The sequence below is a fragment of the Anolis carolinensis genome, chromosome 3 (genome assembly GCF_035594765.1).
Source record: "Anolis carolinensis isolate JA03-04 chromosome 3, rAnoCar3.1.pri, whole genome shotgun sequence".
NCBI lineage: Eukaryota > Metazoa > Chordata > Lepidosauria > Squamata > Dactyloidae > Anolis > Anolis carolinensis.
Window position 1 is genome coordinate 87,024,155 of NC_085843.1, and position 16,965 is coordinate 87,041,119.

Genomic DNA, 16,965 nt, shown 5'->3' on the forward strand with positions numbered 1-16,965 from the left:
GCAGTGGGGTGGTCGGTACACGAACAGAATCCCTAATCTGTCACGGTCTCCCACCCTCAGGTGGACACATTCAAACATGGTCGACTGCAGGACGGGGCACCTGGTCAGGCGGATGGAATCCTATAGACCACCGCGACCCCACCTCCCCTCCCTCCAGATCTCGGCTGGTGCTGTGCGGAGTAACCCAGCGGGCAGAGCTGGGTGACATTAACTCCTCCCATCTCATCCAGCCAGGTCTCCGTAATACATGCCAGGTCTACATGCTCATCCAAGATGAGGTCTTGGATGAAAGATGTTTTCCCATTCACTGACCTGGCATTAAACAGCACCACCTTTAACCTGGAGAGACCGCCATCCTGGCTACCCAGATTAGCTACGTCAGGAGACCGTTTTGGACCTATTAATGTCTTACCAAAAACCCTAGGCCGAATTACATGATTTGGTCTCCCTTTCCCGTATCTCCCCCTCCCAGACACCACCTCTATAGGGGCTCCCCACCCATCAGAACACCCTCCTCCCCTATCACGCTGTCCTCTCCCTTTCTCTTCCCCTGGTCCAAACGATGTTATTTGGTTTACTAGTTTTCTTTTATAGATTGGCATCCTTTCACACCCATTCCCTCCCCCACCCTGCAGTCCCCATAACCCTCCAGCCTCCCCAACCCCCCTCCGACAATACAAAGTGCAAATGCAGTTGTAAAGTGCAGAGGGTGCATGAGCAGCATAGGTATAGGGTCTGAGCTAACTAAAGTGCAAGGCAGGCAATGGGAATTATGATGGTGAACTAATTCAATATGGAGCAATATGGTATTATAAAGTGCCAAGGCAGGACCAATTAGAGATGATAAACTTAGTAAACTAGTCAGGGGGACCAGGCGTCACAGTGTTATAGGTTGTTATAGCAGCAATATATAAATAATGAGTGGACCTCAGTAAGACAGACTCTCAGTTCCGTAGCCAATGCTGAGGGAAAGCGAGGAGGGCAGTAGGCCTGCAGCAGGAGACAGAATGATTTTAAAGTCAGTTCCTCTGCCTTCTTCTTCCTCCGGATGGCCTATTCTGCAGCAGAACAGCAGGCTCCTCAGCCCTGCCAGGGCCTTGTGGACTCAGGCTTGATAGATGTACCTTCCTAGGAAGTGCTGAGTCACAACCAGATGGAAAGGGCCTGGGGCTGCAGTTTTCTCACAAGGAGTCCCAAAGGCAGCAACAGACAGGCTGGCTGGAGATGTTTCTGGTCTCTTCTGCAGCAGAACAGCAGGCTCCTCAGCCCTGCCAGGGCCTTGTGGACTCAGGCTTTATAGATGTACCTTCCTAGGAAGTGCTGAGTCACAACCAGATGGAAAGGGCCTGGGGCTGCAGTTTACTCACAAGGAGTCCCAAAGGCAGCAACAGACAGGCTGGCTGGAGATGTTTCTGGTCTCTTCTGCAGCAGAACAGCAGGCTCCTCAGCCCTGCCAGGGCCTTGTGGACTCAGGCTTTATAGATGGACCTTCCTAGGAAGTGCTGAGTCACACCCAGATGGAAAGCTACCCAATCACTATCACCACTACTATGATAATTTAAAGTTCACTGCAAATACAGATTGTTTGTTACTTTCTGTACCTGCCATCAATCTTCTTTCACTGAAAATTGAGCTCTGAGACAGCAATGTGACTGAATAATAATGTAAACATTCAAAACACGTACTAGTATGGAGTGCAATCATCCAGGCGACCAGTTTGTGAAAAGTGAGGTTCCTGTCCAATTGTCTTCTGACACGCACTGAGCAGCACTATCGATAGAAAAGAGGAAGTCTGGATTAATATGTTTATCAATGGTAATATAGGTGTAAAAGGAACGAAACTGATTATGTGCTAAAGCATGATTTTAGCATGCAGCATGATTTTGAATTTCATACCCAGCCTGTACCAGTTAAGCCCGGAACATACTGTAGGTTGTGCTAAGAGATTCATTAAAAAAGATGCAAGCAAACTGATTGTGTTAAAATGATATAATAAGGTGGAAAACCTATGACTTACACAGAGGGTCTTATTTGGAGAGAAGGTATGCAAGCATAAAGAATTTCACAAACCTGATGTTTATTTAACACTATTAAAATTGTGTTTGATAGTTGTGCCACCGTTTCCCTCATTTTCTAATCTCTTCTTGTCCTTTCTTCTCACGACTATCTATAGTTGTGGTATTGTGAAACTGTAATTTGTTATTCTGATTAATAATGGTTTTCTGTAAAATGAAAGGATTCATAGACAGAGGAGAGCATTCTTGAGTCAGAGCTTTTCATACATAGGACATTTATTGCAATGCATCAAAGCTGGTTCAGTCATTACTCATAGGCACTCAATATCTTGAGTGCCTTGAGGATGTAAATTGAACTACCATTGTAAAGTAGCTTTTTTCCATTTTGGCTGGAAAGATGTTCTCCAAAGGAACATTGGAAACTGATGTGTTGTAAGGATTCAGAAACCTTGTGTTATAAATGTTTAGTTGTCATTTCACAGAAATACAATTCCCATGGTTCCTTCAGAGTTTCAAGGTTAACCATGATATGTAAACCAGTTACGTGATACTTGAAGAAACTTTGTTGCACATGGGAAAATGATTTCATAGCTGTTGTTCAAAAATCCCTGGGAGCTATGCAGAATATTATCACATGCAGCTATCAGCACAGGTCAGAAACTCCCAAATCACAAATGAAATTGCTAATGCTTACAATTGCACAACTTCATTTCACACTCACTTCAAACCAGTCTGCAACTTAAGTCAAAAAACAAACTCCCATTTTTAGATAGCTGAAAGTGCTTTGAATCTGTGTTCAAAGTTTTCTGGTGTGTGATAAATCCAAAAATGCTTCAGCAGTGAGTGTGGGGACTGTGACATGCCATTCTGTGCATGTTGTGGGCTTCACTTTGTACTGCTTCACTTCCCCATGGCTATAGTCATTTTACTTCCAGAAACCAGAACAAGAGGAGTGCTGGCTGCAAAGCCATAACTGCCCTCTTTTCTTTTCCCCAATTACTTCCTTTAAAAAAAAAGAAAAGAAATAAATTACAAAATTGCACAATTTTGCTACTAATTTCAGTTACTTATTGGAATTCACCCAGTTAGTCATTTCTATACTATTTTCTAACTTTCCTTTGTTCATTTGTGAACATTCAAGCAATGTGATGGAACCGAACTGCTGCAAAGTGCAGCCTTGATGGTTTAGCAGTGAGCCACATTGATCTTGCTTTCAAAATACACGAAACACAGAAAGGCTAGTAATTGTAAAATGCTTATTTCCTTTTTTATTGATATTTAATGTCTTTCAAGAGACAGTGCTTATGATTTGGTGCAAGTGTTTAACTGTAGTCTTGTGAGATAATGAACTTATTGAGACATTAAATCTTCGGGGGGGGGGGGGAGGTGGCATGGACAAACAGGAGCAATGAGTGGATTGGGAGGAGACAAGTCCTAGCAGTTGTAGTAAGTTAAAAGTGCTTGCTACCCTGTTTCCGTGAAAATAAGACAGCGTCTTATATTAATTTTTGCTCCCAAAGATGCGCTAGGTCTTATTTTCAGGGGATGTCTTATTCTTCCATTTTATTGTTCAACAAAAAAATTGAACATTTATTATGTACTGTACAGTAGTTATTATCACAAACCAGCATAACCAAACTGTGAATCCTATCAAGAATTTCTTGTTACTACCATTATTTCTATGTACAACAATCTATGGTACATACAGTTAACGATCCTTCATGCTCTGTTCTGTTTGGTGGACATGCTTCCAAACAAAAACTTTGCTAGGTCTTACTTTTGGGGGAGGCCTTATATTTAGCAATTTAGCAAAAACTCTACTAGGTCTTATTTTCTGGAGATATCTTATTTTCGGGGAAACAGGGTAGTTTCTTCAAGCATTTAGGGAATGTATTGGTGCAATAAGAAAAGTGGCTATCTGCTATCCAGAAGTGTGTCAGCTCAAACCCTAGATGAGCTTACAATGCTAGACCTGATTTTGAAACCTCGTGTAATAATATCAACAGGTCCATAAGAGCAAATGTTCTTACTACTTTATTATCTTTAGCATGGAAATGGAGTATGCAATATAGGCATGTTCAGCTCTGAACATTTTATGCATATGCAATGCCCTAATTATCTTGCTGTATCTCACAGATAAGTGATAAGACTAAATCATTGCTAAATGAGGGAAGGTCCAAGATATTTTGTCTCCTGAGGTGAGCAAAACAATGAAGTGTCTTTTTCAACATTTCGCTGCTGCTACTACTTCTCTCGTCTCATCTCAGATGGGAAGAAGTGGGATATAGTCTTTGTGTTTCCTAAACATCTTCATAATCAAGAAACCATGCCAAGTACAAATGACACTCAATAGTATCTGTAAATCTGTAAATATAACATTGTTGAACTTTTATCTTGAAATATATTTTGTCTAAAAATGTAAAAAAAATGACAAAGAATTTGAGATTTTTAAACTTTTTAATATTAATTTAACAGTAGATTTGGTCCATATGGTGTGACATAGGATAAACTGCTAAATCAAATAAAATGAAATGGGGCTTCTGGGTTTAGGCATCATATGTCAGATTCCTCTAGAACAGTGGTTTCAGACTCTGATGATCCAGGTACTAAAATTGCCAACAGTTGGGCAAGCTGATGGAGACATCTGGAGGACCAAAGATTGGGAACTACTGCTCTAGGAGATGCTGCTGATGGGAGTTCTCGTGCATAGGACGTGATCTGGACCTTCTCCTATGATCAGGTTGGATTTATTTACTTATTTATCTACAGTATCCTCATAAGATCTCTGATTGGGTTAAAATAAAGTAAGCTGGACACTGTCGAACTATACATTTTACAAATTATTTAATATGGCAACACATTTTATCTGGGAAGTGTACCTATGTTACATAGCACCAAAAATACACTGAAACAGTAAAAATCTTTTCAAGTTTAGCTGTCTTACTGAAGTTTACTAAATTATCTTCCTCAGTATATGCCCAGTGATATTTACACTAAAGAGACTGACATAAATGATTACTCTTCCACTTCTTGTGTGTTTTACAAGCTAATGGAGTAGAAATGCACCCAAAGATAAAGCACTCCCTTCTGGCCTGTGTCTGTATAAATAAAATTTATAACATTCTTAAAGCTTCCCATTTTGAAAGGTCAGGCAGATCAATGATCTGCTCCAAATATCACATTTCCTGTTTTAATGCAGGAATATCTCCACTGGTCCAAGAGAGTAAGGTGAAATAATGTGAGATGAGGCTTTGCACAAGCAAGAACTGACAGTTGCACCAAACAGCTTTCAGTCAAAAAAGACAAACCATTCTGTTTTAGCTTTGCATTTACATGCACACTTAACGGAGGAAATGTTGTTAGAGCTTACATTCCCACAGTTGGCCACCTATACTTTGACACGAGGGAGGATAAATGACTAATTCTAACTACGGTACTTAATCTTTGTAGTTGTAAACAGCAGTGCCATTTGCTAAACAACTCTCATCTTTCTACAAGTATGGAATGGGCTGACCTTGGAAAGCTCACCTTTTTTTTACTGTAATCTCTCAAATTCTACAGCTATTACAATTACTGGTCATAATGGAGGGTTCTAGAAGTTATACTCAAAAAGGTAACATTGTGACTGGAGGAGTTTGGGAATGGTTTTTCCAATATCTGAAAAAGGGTCAACATTCTATCAAACATCAATAATAAATGTACTCCTATCAGGGCTGGCCGGAGAAAATTTAAAATATTAAGCGGGGGTGGGGAAAAGCGCCCCCCCCGTCGGCGCCGCGGGAGGCGTGGCCATGTGTCGCGGGAGGCACATGGCCACGCCTCCCGTGGCGCCGGCGGGCCCTGCCTCCCGCGCCCTGGCCCCGCCTCCCACGCAGCGTGGGAGGCGGGGCCAGGTCATGCTGGGTGGGAGGCGGGGCACCGCCCTGGCGGTGCCCCGCCTCCCGCCCAGTGCGCACAGCTCAGATCGGCCATGTCGCCCTAAATTGCTGGGCGCACGCACAGATCGGCCGGCCGATCTGCGCGTGCGCCCAGCAACTTAGGCCGATTTGGGCGATCTGAGCTGTCTGTGCACATGCGCACAGCTCAGATCGCCCAAATCGGCCTAAGTTGCTGGATGCAGGCGCAGATTGGCCAGCCGATCTGCGCCTGTGTCCAGCAACTTCAGCACTTTGCAGTTTGGCGCGGCGTGGCAGCGCGGCGGCAGCGGCAGCGCTAAGGGGTGGTGTCGAGGCGTCGACAGTGCCCCCTAGCGGCGTGCGCCCGAGGCGGCAGCTTAACCGGCCTCATAGGTTAAACCGGCCCTGACTCCTATCCAAGTAGGACTTTGCAAAATAGTTTGGAGGGAGGCGGAAGACAGGATCAGTCTTTCATAGCATACTAACACTGCGGGAGAACATGTAGATCATGTCTCTTCAGCCATGGCATGGGCAAACTTTGGCCCTCCAGGTGTTTTGGACTTCAATCCCACAATTCCTAACAGCTCGAGTTGAAGTCCAAAACACCTGGAGAGCCAAAGTTTGCCCATGCCTGCTCTAAATGCAAGGATTTGATTGGATAGAAATATGATAATTAAATGTAGTATCAAAATGCTAGAAATTATAGAGTGAAATGGCCTAAGGGGCTTGGTTGCTGATGGGAGGGAAACAAAGAGACAGGAATGGAGAACTACCCAAGAGTCAAGAATGACAACAATAAGAATTGGGAGATAAAATAGGCCAGGAAGCTCACAATTAGAAACTGAAGATATGACAGGCTCTAAACAGAATGTGTTGATCAACAGCAGCTGGTGATTTCAATATATATTTATGGTTTTAATCTAAACTTTAATAGAACTGCCCAAGGTACAAAACATATTTTAGTTCAAACTGAACCTCAAAGATTATTGGTGGTGCTCTATCGCAAGTTCGATTGGTGGGAATGAGAGAGTGGGCCTTCTCTCTCGGTGGCTTCCCCAAGACTCTGGAACTCCCTGCCCAGGGAAACCAGAATGGCCCCCTGCCTGCTGTCCTTCTGGCAGCAGGCTTCAACGTTTTTACTCAGGAAGGCTTTTAAAGAAGGAAGTTTGTCTAACAACAACATCAACTTTAGTCTTATAACCTGCCACCATCTCCCGGAAGGTACTCGGAGCAGCTTACATGGACACCAAGCCCAGCATACACAAGAAATTCAAAGTTACATATAACAATATAATTAAAAACAGTTAAAAACCAAGAAGTAAAAATATCATAAAAATGCAGCAGTCAGCATCACAACCAGTTTTGGAAAAAGTGGCATGTTCAGATATGAGAGGGAAGAGCAGGCTTGTGCAAAACGCAGAGCTATGGGGCCAGGGCTGGAGTAAAGTGCTGAAAAAAAACATTAAATTAAGGCTGGGCAGCCATGATCACCAGCTAACCAATCAAGTCTGTGCTGTGGTTTTAGCTCTGAATACATTTTTAATCAGTTTTAATGATATTTTAATACCATTAATATTTAATTCTGTTTTAATGTTTGCATATTTTAGGTTTTCAATTATATTGCATTGGTTTTATTGTAAGCCACTTTGAGTCTCTGTTGTAGAGAAAAAAGTGTGGCATACATAAACACAACAACAACAACAATAAAACCAATTGAGCACACCACTGACATGGGTTCCAATAGCAACCACTGAGTGAGATTCAGGTTGAGTGGGAAACTCTGATTGTCTTGAAACTTCCCTGTTAGTCTAGAAGATCTTTCACTCAAGCCCTGTAAACACATTTGTCTCAATTTACGGAGAGCCTAATGAGCCATGGGGTTGTGGGCATGTTCCCAGTCTTGGAGACTTGGGTGTGAAGGTGTGCAGAAAAACTTGTGAGCAGAGACTCCTGAATTCTTCAAGCCCTGTAAGACCCTTTTTGGATACTCCTCATTTGTGTCTGCAGGTCCCTTCATGTCACCTGTCCATTTATGGTGACTCCATGAATTTCATAGGGTTTTCTTAGGAAAGAAATAACAAGAGGTGATTTTTGCAATCCTTTCATCTGAAATATATTATACAGCACCTGGTGCCTGTATTTATTGGTTATGCAAGCACTAACCAGTGGCAGATATTTAAAATGGATTTTAAAAATTCTGAATATTTTTTTGTACTTTATGGTATTGATTTTACTTTATTTATGAATGAAAAGGAATGATAGGTATTTTACTGTTGACTGAAGTGATTACCCCTGCTTTTTCTTTATTCATAAATGTATCTGAAGTAGTATATGTTATTTGCAAAAGCAGAAATGAAATTATAGAGTTAACATAAAATAACAGAAGGATGGTTTATTTGCTACTAATCATTAAAGCTTTTCACAGAAAGAAAGTTGGATGTTCAGCTTGCATGAATCTGGTGTAAATTAGTTTACACATATTATACTCAAGTATTAAAATATTATTTTCAGAAGGCAAAATATTGTCTTCCTGCAGCTCTACAAATGTAACAGCATAAATTGTTCCTTTGAACTCATGCTTACTTGCAAATGTGGAATCTTAGAAAAGAAGAAACTCTCACTTTGTATCACTTCCTCATCATTTGCTATAATATCTTGCCAAAAATGCATACAAAGAGCCAAGGAACTCTTGCTTCAGCCCAGTGGTTTCCAGACCCATGTCTCACAAAATGCCCCAACAAAAAAATAGCAATATCTTGGGTAATTCTCAGCCACTTCCCCTCCAAGAGGAGTCCCACTCTGGTAACATGCCTACCGGTAGTTAAGGGTGTCTAGAGAAGGGCCCTTCTGTTATCATCAGTATGAAAATAATGTAAAAGTAATATCAGTCTAGATTTAGCAAGGAAAATAAAACTGTTATTATTTATTAAATTGATCAAAAATTAAAACCACTCTTCTAGTTTACCATGTTGAAAGGCCTTTTTGTCTTATATTGTATTCTAATTGACAATGTTGAAAGGTCTTTCTTTCCATTTACTATGTTGAAAGGTGTTTCTATGTTCACTGAAGTTGCACATGTCATAAATGGCAGGTTTTATTAGTCATACTTTAAAAAAATGTGTTATTTAGGCAACTTATTGGTACCCTGTTTTCCCCAAAATAAGACAGGGTCTTATATTAATTTTTGCTCCAAAAGATGTGTTAGGGCTTGTTTTCATGGGCAGTCTTATTTTTCCAAATTGACTTTTTAAATGAACTATATCTAAGGCTTATTATTTTCAAGCATACTCAGAAATGCTGAAAAATCATGATAGATCTTATTTTCGGAGTAGGTCTTATTTTGGGGGGAAACATGGTATGATATTCTCTGCTGTGAGTAGCTCCAACTTCATCATTACCTTTGAGTTAGAATTCAGTGGTTCTCAACCAAGTGTTTTGGCCTATAATTCCCAGAAATCCCAGCCAGTTTACCAGATGTTAGGATTTCCGAGAGTTAAAGGCCAAAACATCTGGGGTCCCAAAGGTTGAGAACTACTGAGCTAGATGGTTTTTGCTGGTGAAACTATATGCCAGATTTATCTCTTCACTAAAACAGATGGTTCAACTGAAGCAGCTATGTAACTGAAGCTACCATTGCAGTTAACCAATATTCGACTGAGAGCCCATCAAATCACACATTTATTAAACTACCGTAAGTGCAAGCTGTTTTAAGTTTACATTTAGAAATTTGAATTGTACAAACAACATACTAATTAATCAATAATAGCCAGGGAAGCATGCTTGAGTGCAGTTCTATGAATATATTATGGAAGTGCACAGGAAAACGTGATGAGAACTGGATTCTCCTATCCATAACCCACCATGGGTTAGAGAATATTTGGGTGAGTCTTTCCATTCTGTGTTTAATGCAGGCTTCACTCTCCTGCCATCCTGCCCCACAAGTGATCTTTTGGTGCTTATTTGTCTTCTCTCTTCCCTTCTGAGCAGAGAGCAAAACACTCAGGTTCAGTGCCACTGGAGCTTGTGGACGGACTCAGTGACAGCAAGAACAAGAGTGTTGTCGAAGGCTTTCATGGCCGGAATCACAGGGTGGTTGTATGTTTTCTGGGCTGTATGGCCATGTTCCACAAGTATTCTCTCTTGACGTTTCGCCCACATCTATGGCAGGCATCCCCAGAGGTTTTGAGGTATATACCTCACAACCTCTGAAGATGCCTGCCATAGATGTGGGAGAAACGTCAGGAGAGAATACTTCTGGAACATGGCCATACAACCCGGAAAACATACAACCACCCAAGAACAAGAGTCTTTCCTATCTCTGATAAGTGACTGAAGACACATTTTCCTGGCTGGGAGAGGACAAGGCTTTAGAAAAAGCAGGATTTATAGTTAAGCAAAAGTAGTATCATTCTTCTTGATATTTTGAAAGCTCGTCTACATTTTTTGAAATGGTTATGGGCCAAGGAAAAAAATATTGAATCTATCATGACATATGTTTTTCACAGAATATCTTCTGAGAAGCTTCAGAACATGAACCAAACAAAAACAATGTAGATTAGGATAATTCAGACCAAACACTATCTTCAAAGAATGGTGGCTACCTTTCATGAAGGTATACATGAAAAGAAATGTATATCTTACCGCACTTGAGCCTCTGAGGAAGGAGAGCAGATTTCGACACACAGGAAGCAGAACTAACAAGCAGTTGAAATTCAGACATGCTGCAGGTGCCCGGGCCAGGGCCAGATATGGCTAAACATAAGCAAATGGCATCATGATTCACCAAAAAAGCATCATCTCAAGAATGCTTTGGGACAAAATTGGAAGAATTTCATGGGCCTGAATTTCATGAACCAAGTGGCTTAATATTACACTGCATTATAGTAGTCTAACATAACATGGGCACCATTACAGAAATAAAACTTTCATGTTGGATGGTGGATGATGGAAACCATAGTCCAATTTAATTTAGTGACCTTGGGTTGTTGAACATTAATATACAGGATACCAACAGTAGTTTATGGGAATTAATGACATACAAATCAAATTAAATAATTTCAAACAGCGTTCACTTGACAAAAAGATTGTAATAAACATTTTGACATTTATTTTACTAACCAACAATCATAGTTCAGGTGCAGTGGGAATAACCTTATAATGAGAACAAGGAAAAATAATTTTGTTAAAAAAACACCTCACCTGATTGGTTTAATTAACTTTACGTGCGTTCTTCCACAAAATATTCTCCTTCGTTGGTCAACCCCACATATACCTCCCCTGTGACTACCATTAATAGATATGAGAAAGGGAAGGATCCAAAAGAATTGCATACTTGGGATGAGTCTAATCAGGGAGTTCATATAACATTTATCTATCCACTGCTTATTCACTTTTTCTTTGATTTTGATGCTGTTGTCCTGCCAGACCAGACCCCTCTTCCAGAAGTGCCAGCTGGCGGTTGACAGATAAGTCAGGTAGCATTCTGAGGTTGAATCTAAATTTGAAAGCACCTCCCCAGAGTACAGTACTCCAACTCCCAAATTCCCATACGTAACTTGGACCCAAAGTGTAATAACCAACACTTTGTACTTTGTCCACAAACGAATTGGCAGCCAGTAGTAGAGTCACTGTGCCATCACCAATTTTTCAAATAACAACTCACTTTTGAAGTGGCAAAGTGAACATTGGAATCTAATAAGAAGTGGGAGAAGAAAAGGGGAAATGAGAATGGGAGGAAGTCCACCCAACAGATATTTTAGGATTGCTTAAAAGTGAACAGAAAGAAACATAACTGTATTTAATAATAGGCTGTAACCAAGTTACAACATTTCAGAAAATCCACTGTTTGCTAAGGGGGGGGGGGTCTCCTCTTCTGACAAATGAAGTTAATCTTATTTCTCTACTGTATATGAAAAACAGGTATCTAGCACTTACCCCAAGAAGCTTTCTTGTGTAGAAGAACTGTTCCCCGAGGTCATAAAATAAGTAGAACCACCAGAAAAGGAAGACATTTAAACCCAGCCACACAAGCTGAAGGGAGAAATATATGATCTGAAATTATTTCCAAGCTTTTACAATATAGGGGAGATTCTTGTTTTTCTTTAAAATAACATCAAGGTGCAAAATAGTAGACAGGAAAGTTATTTAGTATACTTCATGAACCACAGACTGTAAAAATCAAGATCTGACCAGGTATATATGAGAAAGCTCAGTGCAGAGCTTTCATTGTGGCTGGTACAGCTGTCTACAGACCTGACTCAAGACAATGAATTAAGACTCATATTTTACAGGTAACACATATTGAAGCTAAGAGAAAAACAAATAGCACACGAAAACAAATAGCACACAGAAATAAAAATGCCTTTGTTGATCTACTGCAAATGACAAAGAGATGTCCCTATACATTCCAATCTGTTGCCTGCCTGCTCCTACAGTACAGCATTCATTCTATTAATAATCCCAAATTTAGTGGTGGCTCACAACAAAGTGGAGCCCCGGTGGCGAAGTGTGTTAAAGCACTGAGCTGCTGAACTTGCAGACCGAAAGGTCCCAGGTTCAAACCCCGGGAGTGGCGTGAGCAGCCGCTGTTAGCTCCAGCTTCTGCCAACCTAGCAATTCGAAAACATGCCAATGTGAGTAGATCAATAGGTACCGCTCCGGCGGGAAGGTAACGGCGCTATATGCAGTCATGCCGGCCACATGACCTTGGAGGTATCTACGGACAATGCCGGCTCTTCGGCTTAGAAATGGAGATGAGCACCAACCCCCAGAGTCAGACACGACTGGACTTAATGTCAGGGGAAACCTTTGCCTTTACCACGACAAAATCAAAGATCTTGATTCTATTGGCTAAAGTAGAACCGTTGAGTCAGTTAGATTTATATATGTGTTAATTTACCATTCATCAAATTATTCAGTGAGTATAGTGTGGTTGGGACTAATCAACAGGGTTCCAAGTTAAGAAAGAGAGGTTTAGATTAAAGCTAATGCTATATTTCTACTTTTGTTAATCTATTGATCCTGGGACACTTTTGAATCTTGTTCTTCTGCATCATGGGACTATTTTAACTTTGACATGCAATAGGAGAGTGTTCTAGTATATTGGGCCACTGAACCTATGGGGTAGAAGAGGGAATCAAATGGCCCTTGGACTTTGTAGTTACAAAACACAACATACTCTGAAACTAAATAAAAATGCTGTGTGTGTGTGTGTGTGTGTAGAGGGGGGAATCACTCATAGAAGTGTGATTTTGCTATGTCCTGTGGCAGCACTGATCCTTTTTATTCAATGTCCCACCTCCACCAACGTCCCCCCAAAACAAAAACAAGAGGAGATAAACAAAAGATCTATTTGCTTCTTTTGAAAAAAATCTGACAGTGACTGGAATATTATTTCTAGTTTCTCAAAATGGATGTGGTGTAGCAGACTATCCCCTCAATCTTTTTCAAACAATGTTCCTTACCTTACAAGATACCCTGAGGAATTCAGAGGAAATCAGATGGATATTTTCTCTTTATAACCCTAACAAATGCACATGATCAAATCATGCTTAAATCATTTTATTTCTATTGATGTCACTAATACTCATAGTGCTTAAATAAAAAGTGAATCAAAGTGACAATACTTTCAGACAACCATGCCAGCATTCTATTAGTGACCTGTAGGCACATAAAAGCACTTTATGCCAACTTAAGGCACTTTTTGAACGTGATGCAGATGCAATTCATTTGCCTTGCTCTGTCCACAATTTTTCCACTGCCTGGCAGCTGATGTCACGGGCAAGGAAATAATTCAGAACATGAAACTTTAGTTGCTCTTAACTCCAAGGGAAGAAGAAGGTGACCGCATTCTATCTGAAAATTGTCTCTGATCCCCTAGTCCTGAAATCAAGCTCACGCTATCTGCTGTTCCATGATCTGAATCACTTCCTCCCTTCCCTTTCTACCAGTAACAAAACTGCACACGTGGAAGAGCTACACGCAGACATAGGATCTCAGCTTTTGGTTCCCATGGGCCATAGTCCTAATATACCTTGTCCCGCACGGATCCAAGAGCAGCTTCTTGAATTTTTGTGTGTGTTACTCTGGGGGCAACTAAAAGACCATTCTTCAAGCCAGTGATCATGGCACCACTGCAGTCTCATGCTGCTGTCATTGCAATTGATCAGTGTATTACCAAATTAGGAGGGAACAGAGCTTAGAAAAAACATGTTTTAGATAACAATTTCAAGAATTCCTGGCCGTGGTGATTGAGAGATTCTGAGAGTTGTATTCCAAAAGATCTAGGAGGGAATGTACTGACATAGCAAGAAATTGTCTAATAGAGGCTACACTTTGGTGAGAATTTCTTCAAACATGAAGCTTTTCTTGATCCTGGGCCATTCTTCAGGTAATGAGTAACACCATTATTTATCCTGATGAATCTATCAGAACTTTAAAGATATACAAGGTCATGTATATACTCAAAATATCTTAGTTTTTTTGAGATAGCTGTACCAGTTCTTTAAATGAGGTAGTTATTAAAATATCAAATGATCTGACAATTATCTGTTTCATAAATTAAAAAATTACATGTTTAGCTTTTTCATTAGCAAGGCAGGTATATGCAAGTAAAAAAAGAGGATTATGTAGAACTTGTTCTGTGGTATGTAACACAAATGGTAAAATATCATTAATAAATAATCCCTTATGTTACCTGTCATGGCCTCTTTTTGTAGTAGCATAAATAGCCAGTCAGTTTTGGAGAAATCTCTAATTTTATCCACAACAAGGGACCCTGAGAATTCAGCAGTTTTCCTGTGCTATGACATCAGTGTCCACCTCATTTCCTACCTATTCCAGAATGCAACCATTTTGTTACTTATGGATGCATTTGGGAACAAACTGACTTAACACAAGGAGTACACATTTCCTTAAGAGAGTAACTCATTTGTAATGGGTAGTACTCTCAGCATCAGAGAAAGACAAAGGTAAACTTGCTGTGAACAAATCTTACCAATAAAACCCCATGATAGGTTCACCCTAGAATTCCCATATATCAGAAATGACTTGAAGGCACATATTAACAACTACACCTTCTGATGTGTGACTTGCAGAACCATTTCTGTTGTTAATACAATGCTTTAAAAGCTAGTAATATATCCCACATTTTGAAGTTAAGGGATAGGAAGAGTTTTTCATAAAACTAATCAATTATAAATTTTGAAAATCACTTAAAACGTATGGTTATTGTACTTACAATGACAAATATGGAGAGTCCCTCATTTTCCACCCAGTTGCCCATGATGATGACTGCACAAATGAAACTGAACTAGCTTCGCTTATTGTGAGGTATGTGAAAGGAAGTGAAAGCTTCTACAAACTTGCAAGAGCTTATTTCCCCTTTTCATTGTGCATGCTAATTATCCATACACTTAACATGCTTTTAACTTGTGCTCCACTTTCTCACTCTGTGTCTGAAAGCCACAACACAAATCAAACTTTAAACACGGGAATTATGGAAATGAACATGTTTGCTTCTTCTGTAGGCAGTGTCTGGATCTTGTTGTTTGTGTTGGAAGCTAAGAGGCATCAACACTTGTATAAGGAAAAGGATGCCGCTGGTTCATCAGCCAAAGCTGGGCGAAGGCACTCCTGGCCATCACCCTGACCTGCAAGAACAGCCCTGGGTCCAAGTGCACCTACAAGTTATGACCTTTCAGAGGGAATACCCTCATCCAGAACAGGTTATGATCCCAATCCCAGGTTGAATTTCTTACTGGGAGCATAGAGAGAGAGGGTGGGGGAGAGAGGGAGAGATTTATTTTTCTATTAGCCCAAAGTGTTTTAGCCTGTAATACTTAATAGCATTCTCCAAAAAGAAAGATTCTAAAAAGAAAATTTTCTGAGCTTGTACCAGAAACTTAGTGTAACCTAATCAAGAGGTTTTCTTGACAATATTTGTTCAGAGTGGGTTTGCTTTGTCATCTTCTGAGGCTGAAAGAATGTGACTTGCCCAAGGTCACCCAGTGACCAAGGAAGGGATCAAATCCTGGTTGCCAGAATCCTAGTCTATCACTCAAACCACGGTGGCTCTTATTTGTAACATAAAGAAATAACCCACAGTACAGATTATTTGTAAGGGTATTGTATGTGAACCATTTGCCACACAGTGTCACTTATAAGTAGTGTTAGTAATTGTTTGTAATACTAAAAGTCATTTGTACTTATAGTATTGATGAAGTACGACCCCTGTATCCATGAGGAATATGGTACAAGATTCTTCATGGATGCCTAAAACCATGGATAATAGCAAACCCTATATTTTGACTAGAACCACACTGGATGATTTAGAGAGGCCCACAAACGCTTGGGTGGAAGAGAACATATTTTTTAGTGTGGATATGAAATGCTTCCCACAGGATGGTAACACATCCAGGCTGGTCTGTTTAAGATATTTCACTACCTGAGACAGGAGCAGAATTCAAAGTGATCTTGGCAGACTAGAGAGATGGGCCGAAACTAACAAAATGAAGTTCAACAGGGACAAATGCAAGATACTTCACTTCGGCAGAAAAAATGGAATGCAAAGATACAGAATGGGGGACGCCTGGCTCGACAGCAGTACATGGGAAAAAGATCTTGGAGTCCTCGTGGACAACAAGTTAAACATGAGCCAACAATGTGATGCGGCTGCTAAGAAAGCCAATGGGTTTCTGGCCTGCATCAATAGGGTTATAGCATCTAGATCCAGGGAAGTCATGCTCCCACTCTATTCTGCCTTGGTCAGACCACACCTGGAATACTGTGTCCAATTCTGGGCACCTCAATTGAAGGGAGATGTTGACAAGCTGGAAAGCATCCAGAGGAGGGCAACTAAAATGATCAAAGGTCTGGAGAACAAGCCCTATGAGGAGAGGCTTAAAGAACTGGGCATATTTAGCCTGCAGAAGAGAAGGCTGAGAGGAGATATGATAGCCATGTCCAAATACGTGAGGGGAAGTCATAGGGAGGAGGGAGCAAGCTTGTTTTCTGCTGCCCTGGAGACTAGGACACGGAACAATGGCTTCAAACTA

General features: G+C 40.6%; 1 protein-coding gene across 1 annotated transcript in view; it reads right to left on the bottom strand.

Annotated features, from left to right (window-relative positions):
- The window catches only part of LOC100562545 (cytochrome b-245 heavy chain), a 54,963-nt gene extending 38,712 nt beyond the window's left edge, over window positions 1-16,251 (bottom strand). The window contains exons 1-4 of the mRNA XM_062977193.1: window positions 15,150-16,251; window positions 11,846-11,941; window positions 10,553-10,663; window positions 1,686-1,770 (exon numbers count right to left, since the gene is read on the bottom strand). Coding sequence (XP_062833263.1) covers window positions 1,686-1,770; window positions 10,553-10,663; window positions 11,846-11,941; window positions 15,150-15,194 — 337 coding nt within the window. The 5' untranslated portion in view covers window positions 15,195-16,251. The remainder of the gene's footprint in view (window positions 1-1,685; window positions 1,771-10,552; window positions 10,664-11,845; window positions 11,942-15,149) is intronic.
- Between the last annotated feature and the right edge of the window lie 714 nt (window positions 16,252-16,965).